General features: G+C 50.7%; 2 protein-coding genes across 5 annotated transcripts in view; one reads left to right on the top strand and one right to left on the bottom strand.

The window, feature by feature from the left end:
• DLK2 (delta like non-canonical Notch ligand 2) overlaps positions 1-2,191 on the top strand; it is a 38,039-nt gene extending 35,848 nt beyond the window's left edge. Inside the window, exon 6 of the mRNA XM_033935865.1 lies at positions 366-2,191. Within this exon, the coding sequence (XP_033791756.1) occupies positions 366-1,146 (781 nt within the window). The 3' untranslated portion in view covers positions 1,147-2,191. The remainder of the gene's footprint in view (positions 1-365) is intronic.
• An 8,817-nt stretch (positions 2,192-11,008) lies between these two features.
• ABCC10 (ATP binding cassette subfamily C member 10) overlaps positions 11,009-13,799 on the bottom strand; it is a 109,886-nt gene continuing 107,095 nt past the window's right edge. For 3 of the 4 annotated variants that reach the window (XM_033936883.1, XM_033936885.1, XM_033936884.1), the window contains one exon: positions 11,009-12,809. In XM_033936883.1, coding sequence (XP_033792774.1) covers positions 12,674-12,809 — 136 coding nt within the window. In that variant the 3' untranslated portion in view covers positions 11,009-12,673. The remainder of the gene's footprint in view (positions 12,810-13,799) is intronic. The other variant, XR_004538743.1, reaches the window with a different exon arrangement.

The following is a 13,799-nucleotide window of genomic DNA, read 5'->3' as shown; positions in this document are numbered from 1 at the left end:
CACCGTTTGCAGAAGCTATCCCACAGTGTGTACTGCAGGGGTGTCCAATGTCGGTCCTCGAGGGCCGCAATCCAGTCGGGTTTTCAGGATGTCCCCAATGAGTATGCATGAGATCTATGTGCATGCACTGCTTTCAATGCATCTTCATTGGGGAAATCCTGAAAACACGACTGATTGCGGCCCTCGAGGACCGACATTGAACACCCCTGGTGTACTGTCTTCCTTCTCTCTCCCATTGACCGAGAGCGCTAATTCTGAAGGCCATTGGGAAGTGGGAATCCTTGCGAAGAGAGGTTTTTTTTGCCCTAAATCTTCTACCAGTCTCTAGGGACACAGCATTCACTCACAGTCATTCTCTTCCTCAGATCCTACTGCAAGAATGGTGGCATATGCCAGGATGACCATGGCTATGCTAGTAACTACACATGCAAGTGCCTGGCTGGCTTTGTGGGAGACCTCTGCGAGACTGATGTGGACGACTGCCTGCTGAGGCCCTGCGCCAATGGTGCCACCTGCCACGATGGCATTAATCGCTTCTCCTGCGAGTGCCCGCTGGGTTTCAAAGGGCGCTTCTGCACGATCAACATGGACGACTGTGTGAGCAACCCTTGTAAGAACAACGGCAAGTGCTATGATCGGACCAATGACTTTGGATGCTTTTGTGCCAATGGCTTCACTGGTAAAACCTGTGAAACACTCATTCCAAAGCCAACATTTGACACATTACACAAACCGTTTGCTAGGTTTCACAAAGACTTCAGCGAGGGAAGAAGCATGACTAGCGGCTATCCGAAAGCTACCCAAACTCAGCCAATCAGAACTGTAGACGCTCAGAGGTGGAGCTCTCATTCCAGCAAGCTACCCAGCAGTGGGCTGTTGAAAATTTCAGTGAAGGAGGTGGTGACACAGAAAGAGGCAAGACTGACTGAACCTCAGCTAGTGACAGTGATCATTTTAGGGGTGCTCACTGCCATGCTGGTCCTAGTGACAGTGGCACTCGTGTTGAGGAACAGATGGAGGAGGCACCATAGACTGACATGGGGCCGAAGCTCCCCAAGCACCAGAAGGAAAGGCAAAGCCAAGGAGTGTGAAGTCCACATGTTAAATACTGCCACTTCAGAACTTAGGAAGACCACAAAGGTCTGAGATTGCCCTTACTAGCTATTGAGCCTGACATGGATGACTTAAAAAGGTCTTTAGGAGTCACGCTGTTGGAGCCAATATATTTTTGAATGAATATGGAAGAATCTATGTCTCTAATACAGAACCCCAGGAAAACCTCGGTCACAGTGGTACTGAACTGGCTTTTGTCAAGAGAGTTTTCCCAAAATGCCAGAACTATTAATGGTCTTGGTGGATGTGAAGTAACTCAAATGTGGCAGATGCTGAGGGACTCTACGTGGTTTGAGGGGAAGGTGAAAAATATCAGTAACTTGGTCACATGAGATGCTATGATGGTGCCTGATGCCAACTTGCTGAACCATCTTTCCTTATCCCCTTCCATTGCACTATTTAGGACTCTTCACTTTAATACCACAACAAAATCAGTTTTCCATAAAACACTTTGATAAATTCTGTTGATATGCCTAGGACATAGAATGAGAAGGCGGTAAGAAGTGAAACACATCTAACCCTTGGACACCTTGATTTGAATGGGAACAGTTCAGCCTGCCTGGGTAGGAGAGTGACTCTGGTCTCACTCCATTCAGGGCTGAGGATGAAATCCAGCCCTTCCCCAGCAAGTCTCCAGTGCAAATGGTTGGTGGGGGGAGGTGTTCTAAAATTTGACTGTACAAGAATCAGCCTTTTAAAAAAAACAAAACAAAGCACACAAAACTTTCACTATGTCTGATTGGTGGGTTGGAATGACAGATCAACCTGCTATAGGTTATTGGCCAGATTCCTGCACATTAGAGTCTCTTTCCTTGGGTTTGTAAGTGCTGAGCCCTTCCATCTAAGCATTTGTACCAAGTGCATCTCTCCTAGTCCTACAACACTGCCCATAAGACGCTTCAGGTCAACACATAGTAGGAATTCTGCCAGCTTCATGTGTTATGCAGATGGAGACTCTGCTAACAAGATGTTCTCTATCAGACACAGACTGAGACCCCCCCCCCCCCCCCGTACCTTCAGCAGAGGGCGACAAACAACCAATGCTATTGCTTTCATTTGTTCAAGTTCATTGACCATAATCAGAATTTTTTTTTTTAATTTACTACACTTTAGCCTTGCTGTTCTTTTTTTTTTTTAATAAAAGTATGAAGCTTGAAAATCAAGGTCTCGGCTTAAGCAGGAGGCAGAGAGCACAGATTTCTGACTGCCTGGGAAAAGAACAGTGCTTGTGGATTTCTACTCTTGGACCAAAGAGAGTTGGGGGCACCTGCTCAGGCTCTTCTATTTCATTATTCCTTCCCCTGTACCCGAGTGGAGACAAATTACATAATACACACAAACCCCCCCCCCCCCACAAAAAACCTGTCTTGTCCTACCACAGCATAAGCACAGACAGCATAAGCACTGCCAGTTTCCTCACATCTAGCATAGGCCCTGATAGTGCAAGCTATTCACAGCCCCATCCCAGAACAAGTATAACACAGTTAGAGCAATACAAGCTTCACACAAACATACACACTGCCCCACCACAGAAAACATACAGCAGTAGCAGTACACACACACGCAGAGGCCCTGATTGCATAAATGGTGCCTAGAATATCAGAGCCTCTTCTCTCTCGAACAGAGGAGATTGAGAGGGGACATGATCGAAACATTCAAGGTACTGAAGGGAATAGACTTAGTAGATAAGGACAGGTTGATCACCCTCTCCAAGGTAGGGAGAATGAGAGGGCATAGATGCTGTACAAACGTAAGGAAGTTCTTTTTCACCCAGAGAGTGGTGGAAAACTGGAACGCTTTCCCAGAGGCTGTCATAGGGGGAAAACACCATCCAGGGATTCAAGACAAAGTTAGACAAGTTCCTGCTGAACCAGAACATACGCAGGTTGGGCTAGTCTCAGTTAGGGCGCTGATCTTTGACCAGAGGGCCGCCACATGAGCGGACTGCTGGGCTCGATGGACCACTGGTCTGACGCAGCAGCGGCATGTCTTATGTTCTTATGTCAATCATGAGTTAGGCATCATTTATAGAACATTATTGTCACTTTATTGGTATTGTTGCTTAGAAGCAACATGCATCTTCTAGGGCTCTTATGAGAGATCTGCATCTCCAAATGCCTGTTTACTTGGCACTGTTGTTCTCGTTCAGCCTCAAGTTACATAAAGCAGCCGTTTCTAATCTAAGCCTTAGATTTATATACCGTATCATCTCCTGAAGTAGGGGCTCAACTCGGTTTACATAAGACTTCAATAAACAGGGAAATCAGTTTAACTAACGTGAATCTAATATAATAAACCTCTAAGCCATGCATGCGCCGGTTTTCCGTGAGCTGTAGCGACCCGCAGGTAGGAGTGCACATGCGCAGCTTAGGGTTCTGTTTTTCGGTCTGGCCTGCTGCTCCTTGCCGTATTGTATTTTTTCATTGAAAGACGCAGCAGTGGCTCCTCTCACGATCCCCGCCTGCGTCGGACTTCCGACGCAGGTGGGGATCATGAGAGGAGCCGCCGCCGCCGCGTCTTTCAACTGAAAAAAATACAATATGGCAAGGCGAGCAGGGAGCAGGCCAGCCCGAAGCTCCGACTTGAACTGTCAGTTGGCCAGCTCCCTTGCAAGAGTTATTTTTTCACTTTAAAGGTGCCGCCACGGCTCCTGTCACCAGGGAGTCGGCCAGATCACCACAGCAGCCACTCCCCCCCCTACCGCCCTCTCTCTTGGCCTACTGGGAGCAGGCGAGTGAAGCCCGGTACTTCCGGGTAGCTAAGGGGCGGAGCGTGGCGCGTGCCCAGGGTCCGGGTGGGCAAACTAAGACTGCTGGTGCAGATGTCGTGGATACTTTTACCAGACAGATTTACACAAATAAAGCAAAAGTTCATAAAGGCTTTTACTTTGATTGCCCACAGAACAATTATGCATAGTGTGCTTGCTTTCCCTGTGTGCAGCTTTTCCAGTAGAAACAAAGTGCATAATTTTGATTACACAAACTTTTGTCTGTTTTTCCTTGACTCACTCTTACCCTGCCTTGGGTCTGCTTTTGTTATCCATGGACAGAAGTGCATTGTTAAAACAGGGTGAGTACTTTTATCTGCAGGCAAGTTGGGCAGTAGTCAAAACCATGATTTCTGTGCATAAAATCATTTGCACGGCTTCCATTATATCCCTCTCAGTTACTATTGAACTCTAGGATGTGTTTCAGCTGGTGTGTTTTCATCAGGAGAAGTAAAACACACCTTACAAACTCACTGGACAGAAAGAGACAGAAATACAGAAAGCGGGTAAGGAGACAGAGAGAGAAAACAATAAAGACAGACACACACACATATTAGTGAGGGTCTGGGCAGGGAGAGCGATAGAAAGAAAGAAAGAAAGAAAGAAATAAAGATAAGACTGCGGGAGGGAGAAAAAGATAGAAAGAAAGAAAGAAAGATAGACAGGGAGGGAGAGAGACAGAAAGAAAAAAGATAGACGGGGCAGGGAGAGAGACAGAAAGAAAGGAAGAAAGACAGGGGGGCAGGAGAAAGACAGACAGACATCTATTCTAGCACCCGTTAATGTAATGGGCTTAAACACTAGTTACTAAATAAAATTCAACATAATACTCCACAAAGTGTGGCCTTACCGACGACTTGGATAGGGGCATCAGCACAAAAGAAAGGGACTGGAGTCAGTGATGTGGCTAATTTGAAGGACTGTAGAGAAGGGTGAGAAGCAGTTCAAAAGGAGGAGCTACTAGGGAGGGCTAAAAGAGGAAAAGGGGAAGAGAATAGAAATGTGGCTAGGGAGGTGCTAAGGAGAAATTAGGTTCTTACCTGCTAATTTACTTTCTTTTAGCTTCTCCAGACCAGTAGAGGTTAACTTTACGATTGGGTATATATCTAATCATGACCAGCAGGTGGAGACTGAAAACAAAACTTTGGGACAGTATATCCTAGCCCCTCCTCTCTATTTCCCTCAGTCTGCCGAATAGCCAAGCAGAACCAAGAACTGGAAACAACAGAGAGAAAAAACAATACTCCGAAAGGAGTAACAAATAACATACCCAAAAAATGCTGTTGGAAAATGCAGAGGAGAAATTCCCGAAGGAAGAAGGTCCCCACAGCTCGCCAGCTAAGCCAGCCGAGCCACAGCCGCTGTTCTTCAATTCTCCCCGGCCCTAGAAAAATACTAGAACCCGCAGCAAAAACCAAAAACTGCCCGCGCAACAGCCCCAACAACAACAACAACAGACAGGGTGGGGACCTCTACTGGTCTGGAGAAGCTAAAAGAAAGTAAATTAGCAGGTAAGAACCTAATTTCTCCTTCTTTAGCACTCTCCAGACCAGTAGAGGTTAACTTTACGATTGGGACGTACCAAAGCAGTCCCTCTCACGGGCGGGACCCCCGAAGGGCCGATACCAGAACACGCTCACCGAACACCGCGTCCCGACGCGCCTGAACATCTACCCGATAATGCCGAACAAATGAATGCAAGGAGGACCAAACCGCAGCCTTACAAATATCCACCGGAGGCACGAGCGACGACTCAGCCCAAGAAGCCGCCTGACCCCTAGTGGAATGAGCCTTGAGAAACTCCGGAACCGGCTTCTGACTCAGAAGATAAGCGGAAGCGATCGTCTCCTTGATCCAGCGCGCAATAGTAGCCTTAGAAGCGCCAGCCCCCCGACGAGGACCCGCCAGAAGCACAAAGAGATGATCGGAGCTCCGAAAATCCCGGGTCCGCTGCACATAAGCATGGAGGACCCGACCGACATCCAACTTGCGCAGCTGTCGTTGCTCAGAAGAACCCTCCCGACTACCCAAGACCGGGAGGACCACCGATTGATTGACATGAAAAGGAGAAACTACCTTCGGCAGAAAGGAAGGAACAGGCCGCAAAACAACCCGCTCCTTTGAAAACTCCAGGAAGGGAGCCCTACAAGAGAAAGCCTGTAGCTCCGACACCCGTCTAGCGGAAGTAATGGCAACCAAAAAGACCGACTTCAGCGTAAGGTCCTTCAACGAACAGCCATCCAACGGCTCGAAAGGAGGGCGCACTAGAACAGAGAGAACCAGATTGAGATCCCAAGAGGGAATCGAGGGCCTTATGGGAGGCCTGAGCAACTTGGCCGCCCTAAGAAAGCGAATCACATCAGGAATGGCTGACAAACGCTGACCTGTCACCAGCCCCCGAAAAGCCGACAGGGCCGCCAGATGAACCCGAAGAGAAGACCAGGCCAGGCCCCTATCCAGGCCATCCTGCAAAAACTCTAGAATGTTAGGCAGAGAAGCGCGAAAGGAGACCACTCCCCGCGCTCGGCACCATTCCTCAAAAAGACGCCAAACCCGTACATAAGCCCGAGAGGTAGAAAGCCTCCGGGACCCCAAAAGTGTAGAGATCACCTTGTCGGAATATCCCTTCTTACTCAGGCGGCCCCTTTCAAGAGCCAAGCCGTAAGACAAAAGGGAGACGGGTCGAACATGGGAATGGGACCCTGCGTCAGAAGATCGCACTCGAGAGGCAGAGGAAGAGGATCCGCCACCAGATGCCTCACCAGATCCGCATACCACGGACGACGAGGCCAATCCGGAGCCACCAAGACCACCAGCCCCGGATGGCGAACAATGCGAAGCAGTACTCTGCCTACTAATGGCCAAGGAGGGAACACATACAACAGCCCCTCCGTTGGCCACGGTTGGACCAGAGCATCCAGACCCTCGGCCAGACCGTCCCTGCGACGACTGAAGAAGCGGGGTACTTTGGCGTTGCCACTTGTAGCCATCAGATCCATCAGGGGCTGCCCCCAAGCACGCACTAGCAACTGAAACGCCTCGGCGCCGAGACACCACTCTCCCGGATCCAAGAAGTGACGACTGAGGAAGTCCGCCTGAACGTTTTCTACCCCGGCAATGTGAGAGGCCGAGAGGTCCAGAAGATGCGACTCCGCCCAAACCATGAGCCGAGCCGCCTCCTGCGCCACCAGAGTGCTCTTGGTGCCCCCCTGACGATTGACATAAGCCACCGCCGTGGCATTGTCCGACAGGACTCTGACCGACTTGCCCAACAAAAGGGAGTGGAAAGCCAACAGCGCCAGCCGGACCGCCCTGGTCTCCAACACGTTGATCGACCAGGAGGCCTCCTCCGTGGACCAGGTTCCCTGAGCAGAGTGACCCAGACACTGGGCCCCCCCAACCCAGGAGACTCGCATCCGTAAGGAGCACCGTCCACTGCGGAAGATCCAGACCCACCCCCTGAACTAGGTGAGGGGTCCGGAGCCACCAACGCAGACTGCAGCGCGCCAAGCCTCGCAGGGGAACCGGAACATCCATCCCGTGCCTCTGGGGAGACCACCTCCGGAGCAGAGCATACTGAAGAGGACGCATGTGGGCCCGCGCCCACCTCACCACGTCCAGGGACGCCGCCATCGACCCCAGGACCTGGAGGAAATCTCGCGCCCGAGGACACCGGGACGCCAAAAGCAGGCGAATCTGAGACTGCAATTTGCTCACCCGGGCCTCTGGGAGGAAGACCTTCCCCAAGGAGGTGTCGAACAGCACCCCGAGGTACTCCAGACGCTGAGCCGGAACCAACCGACTCTTGGAAAGGTTGACCACCCAGCCCAGCGACCGGAGAAACTCCACCACCCGAGCCGTAACCCGGTAGCTTTCCTGCAACGACTTGGCCCGAATTAACCAGTCGTCCAGGTAGGGGTGTACCAGAATGCCCTCCGACCGCAAGGCTGCCGCGACGACCACCATCACCTTGGTGAACGTCCGGGGAGCCGTGGCCAGCCCAAAGGGAAGCGCACAGAACTGATAGTGCCGACCCAAGATCGCAAAGCGCAGGAAACGCTGATGAGAGGTCCGAATAGGAACATGCAAGTAGGCCTCCGTCAGATCGAGAGAAGTGAGAAACTCCCCCGGCTGAACCGCCAGAATGACCGACCGCAGCGTTTCCATACGGAAAGAGGGAACCTTGAGAGCCCTGTTGACCCCTTTCAAATCGAGGATGGGCCGAAAAGTCCCCTCCTTCTTGGGCACCACAAAGTAAATGGAGTACCTGCCCGTGCCCCACTCCGGGGGGGGCACCGGAACTACTGCCCTGAGATCTAGCAAGCGCTGAAGGGTCTGGCGAAAAGCCTGCTTCTTCCCCGGAGTCTGACACGGAGAAGCGAGGAAAAAATCCGGCAGAGAGCGGGCGAACTCCAGGGCATAACCGTCCCGCACCACCTCCAGGACCCACTGATCGGACGTGATCTCGGCCCATTTGGGAAAAAAGTCGCGCAGCCGGGCCCCCACCGGAACCAAGGGGGGCGCCGGCAAGGCGTCATTGTGCAGGACGGGAAGCGGGGGAACCGGCGGAGGGGTTCCCTGCCCCCCGACGGGCCCCCCGAAAGGGCTGCATGCGCTGGAAGAACCGACCCCGGGAAAACCCCGGAGACTGGAAAGAAGCAGCCCCACGCCCAGGGCGATACTTGCGAAATTCCCGCAAACGCCCCCGGGCCGCACCCCCCCGAGACGCCGGGCGGGCACGGTCCTCCGGCAAACGGGGAACTTTCGAGTCCGACAGAGTCTGAATTAACTTATCCAAGTCCTCTCCAAATAAAAACGACCCCCGAAAGGGAAATTTAGTAAGCTTAGCTTTGGACGCAGCATCCGCCGCCCAAGCGCGCAGCCACAACACACGCCTTGCGGCCACGCCAAAAGCCATGGACTTAGCCGAGATCCGCACCAAGTCATACAGAGCATCCGAGAGGAATGAGGCAGCCATCTCAATCTTTGCTACCTCCTGATCCACCAGAGACCAGTCGTCAGACTCTCGATCCAAGACCCGCTCCGCCCACCGAAACACGGCGCGAGCGACCAGTCCCCCACAAATAGCCGCCTGGACCCCAAAAGCAGAGACTTGAAAATTTTGCTTAAGGATGGTCTCCAATTTGCGCTCCTCAGAGTCCCGCAAGGCAGAACCGCCCTCAACAGGCACGGTATGCCGCTTGGAAATAGCCGAGACCACCGCATCCACGACTGGCGAAGCTAACGTAGCCCGATCCCCTTCAGGAATGGGATACAGGCGAGCCATGCTGCGCGCCAGCCGAAACGGCGTCTCCGGCGTTTTCCACTGCTCAAGAATAATATCCCGAATATCCTGATGCATAGGAAAAGAGCGGGAAACGGAACGGATCCCTCGTAACAGAGGGTCCCCCACACGCGGAGTCTCCGGCGGCGCGTCCTCAAAACGCAAAGCCGAAGAAACCTGTTGAATAAGGTCAGGCAGCTCATCTCTCTGAAAAAGGCGCACCACGGACGCCTCGTCACTGGAGAACGGGAAACCCGACAACCCGCCGCCAGCTTCCGTCCCCTCCAGAGGGTCCTGGAATTCCTCAGAAGGGTCCAGGTCCTCCTCCATACCGACACGTTCCTCCGACCACAAATCCTCGTCCCACGACACCCGCGGACGCTTGGACAAGAGAGGCGGCGGAGGGGACGTCACGTCAGACGAGAGAGGCAAAGCCGCAGGGAGCGCGGAGGAAACCCCACCCCCCGAGACCCCCTGGGCGCAACCGGGACCCCCAGCCGCCTGAAAATAGGCTTTGCATAATGAAAAGAAAAAATCAGGGGAAAAACCCCCCGAGGGTCCCAAGGGACTCCCTGCCACAGCAGGGGACCCAGCAGAAACCTGCCCCTGCTTAGACAAAACAGGGGGAAGGTCACCTGAGGTGGAAGACAAAATGGAGGGGCCAGACAGAGAAGATGGCGTCTTTCCCGCCAAAACAGCTCCCTCCACAGCCTGAAGCGGCTGAGAGACCTGAATAGTCTCAGCCGCTAAAACAGGCAAGCCGGCATCAGCTGTCAAAATATCAGCTGAGAGGGAATCCTCTAAAACCCGACCGTCGGCGGCTCGGGGAATCCCTCCGTGGGCGGACGGAGAAGACCGGGCTTCTCCACCGTTCCCTGCCGACTCGCGAGGCACCATCGGCGGGGAGCTCTGGGCGCCTGCAGCCGCTGCCGACGGAGCTCCTCCACCGCACCGGCCTGAACACCGCTTGCACAGGCCGGCCGCGAGTGCCTCGCGTCTGGAGCACAATGAGCACTTTTTCCCTTTAGAAGTGCTCATTGCTCCATACGCGACCTAGCTGTAAAAAAGTGCCGGTTAGTTGAAAAAATACAGTAAAATACAGTTTTCTTAAAGGGATACAACCCTCCAGACCAGCACTACCTCAGGATTTTTTTTTTTTTTTTTTTTTTCAGAACAGACTCCACAGGCTCTCGAAGCAATATGCCTTGCTTGATTTAGGGGGCAAGGCTTACTGCTGAGGCTCCTCTAAAAAAATATGGGGAGGTGGAGGAAGTGGGGGGAGGGACCCCGCTCGTGACCCGCCGGGTTTGACACCCCCGAGGTCGGACGAACCCCCAAACAGAGTCCGTCCAAGCTCCGTCCGGCTAAAAACAGGGACAATAAACCTCTAAACAAATTCCAACAGCCCTACCAAGGGAGATGGGTACAGATCACTCAACACCTGCTGGAGACTGAAAGAAGACTGGGGGAAATAGAGAGGAGGGGCTAGGATATACTGTCCCAAAGTTTTGTTTTCAGTCTCCACCTGCTGGTCATGATTAGATATATACCCAATCGTAAAGTTAACCTCTACTGGTCTGGAGAGTGCTAAAGAAATGAGAGTTAGACACTTAGAGGGTAGAAGACAGGAGGAGAGAGAAAAAATGGAAACAACTTGGGAGAAGACAAAGACCAGTATCGGTAGCATGGAATATTGCTACATCTTGGGTTTTGACCAGGTATTAGTGACCTAGATTGGTCACCTGAGAACGGGCTACTGGGCTTGATGGACCATTAGTCCGACCCAGTAAGGCTATTCTTATATTCAGTACCAATTTGATTTAAAAAACAAAAAAACAACTCAAGACATTGGTAGAAAAAAATTTTATTTTCTATTTTTAGAGATTGACATATAGAAACATGATGTGTCAACTTTCAAAATATTTACTTTTCCTACATTTTTGCTTTTTACTTAGTATAGGCAGAAATAGACATGTATTTATGGCATTTGATATACAGTAGATTCTCAGTTAACCGGCACCCATGGGGATTGATAGATGCTGGATAAATGTAGTTTCTGGTTGCTTGAGAGTTACTGTTACTATTACTAATACTATACCCCATACTATGCCATACCATACTGCTCCAGACAAACTACCAGATTTTATTTTCATTTTTATTTAAAGTAGTACAGTATTTCTTAGATTTTTTTTCTGGTTAATTGAGTTCCGGTTAACAGAGAGTCTCCTGTACCACCCTTTGAGATAGGAATCAGATCAAAGAGATTCTGTTTCTCTCCAATGCTGCACTGCTCATGGTTTGACATCTCAGGGATTCCACGTTTAAATTCTTTCTGCATGTCTCTGTTTTCCAGTCTGTGAACCTTTACCTGGCATTAATTACTATTCACTCAATATTCAGCCCAAGGTGGTCAGTGTTTTTATGAATGCTGACTGCAGTGGGCAGAATTAGCCCTAGATATTCAATGCCCAGGAACAGGTTCTGAATATCTGAGCATATATCTTACAGAGTAGGCCACCAGAGCCCTAGCTGATATTCAGCTGGAACTCATACAAGACAGTTATGTGGGCTCCTGCTGAATATTGACCAGGATCTGCATAATAAAAAGTACCTCAGCTCCTTCAAATTCACCCCCTTTCCCAAAGGAAATCAAGGCTGGACCCGAGTTCCCCTCCCCCCAACAGAACAACAGGCAAGAGCAAAGCCCACTTCCTCCCTGGTGCAAATGCCTATCCTAAATGGCTACCACAATCTCTAGTGGCAGCATCACTGTTAACCATTCCCCCCCAGCAGACCACCAGGGAGCTTCAAGGTAAGGCTGAGAGGTGGGGGCTCAGGCCCTGGGCCCCACCTTGATTTTCTTTAGGGGTAGAGGGATTGGGACAAGGGAGCAGCCGAAACCCCTCTGGTGCTACCCAGAGATTAAATGTACACCAGCTAGTATTCAGACTAGTGCCCAGTTACCTCCGTGGCTAAAGTTAGGACAGCATTTTTGGCTTTCCTAACTTTAACCACATGCTCGAGGTAGCAGTGTGAATGTGAATATCACTGATAACTGGTTAAGTACTAGCTCCCACAAACTGTCCCACTTCCAACATTAACTGGACAGTGGTAATAAATTATAAATCAGCAGCACTGCCCATTAAGGACCTTTGATTATCCATGCTTAGACAGACAGAAACAATTTCATTTATTAGGATTTATAACCTGTCTTATCCCAAGGCAGGTAAGTACAAAGTAAAACAAACAGAGAAACTGCTCACAGGAACTCTTTACTCTTGCTCTTATGTGAAGAGGATTTCATATTTGGAATAATGGAAGCATCTGACTGGCTGATACCACCTGGATGATTATTAATCTCCTCCCTAATATCCAAGAGGCAACTGTAGCAAACACATCCAAATGTAAAGATTTATTAAAATCATTTCTGTTACCGGATAGAAAGACTCCTACAATGGAGTATGTCATTGTACCCCCAGAGATGGGAGGAAGGGCATGAGCAATCCCTGTCACTGCTCCCCACTCTGGATAAGTCGATGAAAGGAGGACTCCGAGTTGTTGCAAAGCACTTTGGGAGTGTCAAGTTCCACCACTTTCCCAGCATTCATCACCAGTACCCTGTCCGAGTCCATGATAGTGTTGAGCCTGCACAGAGATATTAGGAGACTATATCAATAGACTGGATTTCTCTCTACTCCCAGAAGCTGAAGAATCATTGAGGAGCTCTTAAGATTTATTGCTTCTGCACATTAAGGGTAGCCACATGTTCTTCCCTTCTAATGTCAGGAGGGAGTTACTGCTGAGAGAACAGGGAAAGATGTTGGCTCTCTCACCGACAGGTGACTTTCTAGTGAGTCACTTTGCCTGGCCAAGACAAAAAGCACAGTTACTTACCGTAACAGGTGTTATCCAGGGACAGCAGGCATATATTCTCACATGTGGGTGACGTCATCTACGGAGCCCCAGCGCGGACAGCTTTTCAAGCAAACTTGCTAGAAGTTTCAAGTTTGCACACTGCACCACGCATGTGCTAGCCTTCCTGCCACTAGAGGGCGCATCCCCACCTCGTGGTCCTCAGTTCCATAACATAGCAAAGAAAGCCATCCCCGGGGAGGTGGGCGGGTTGTGAGAATATATGCCTGCTGTCCCTGGATAACACCTGTTACGGTAAGTAACTGTGCTTTATCCCAGGACAAGCAGGCATGATATTCTCACATGTGGGTGACCTCCAAGCCAACCAAAAAAGGGCAGGTGGGAGGATGGCAACTATGAAAACAAATTACGTAACACCGACTGGCCAAACCGGCCGTCGCTTCTGGACAAAGTATCCAGACAGTAGTGGGAGGTGAACGTATGAACCGAAGACCAAGTGGCAGCTTTACAAATCTCCTCCATAGGTGTAGATCGGAGGAAAGCCACCGAAGCTGCCATCGCCCGGACTTTATGACCCGTAACGCGACCCGCAAGCGGGAGACCAGCCTGAGCGTAGCAAAAAGAAATGCAAGCAGCTAACCAGTTGGACAAGGTGCGCTTTGAAACCGGGTGTCCCAAACGATTAGGATCAAAGGACAAAAATAATTGAGGAACCTTCCGATAAGACTTGGAGCGTTGGAGATAAAAGGCCAACGCCCTCTT

This window comes from Geotrypetes seraphini, chromosome 3 (assembly GCF_902459505.1).
Source record: "Geotrypetes seraphini chromosome 3, aGeoSer1.1, whole genome shotgun sequence".
Taxonomy (NCBI): Eukaryota; Metazoa; Chordata; class Amphibia; order Gymnophiona; family Dermophiidae; genus Geotrypetes; species Geotrypetes seraphini.
The sequence above is the reverse complement of the archived record's forward strand: the minus strand, read 5'-3'. Positions and strand labels throughout refer to the sequence as shown.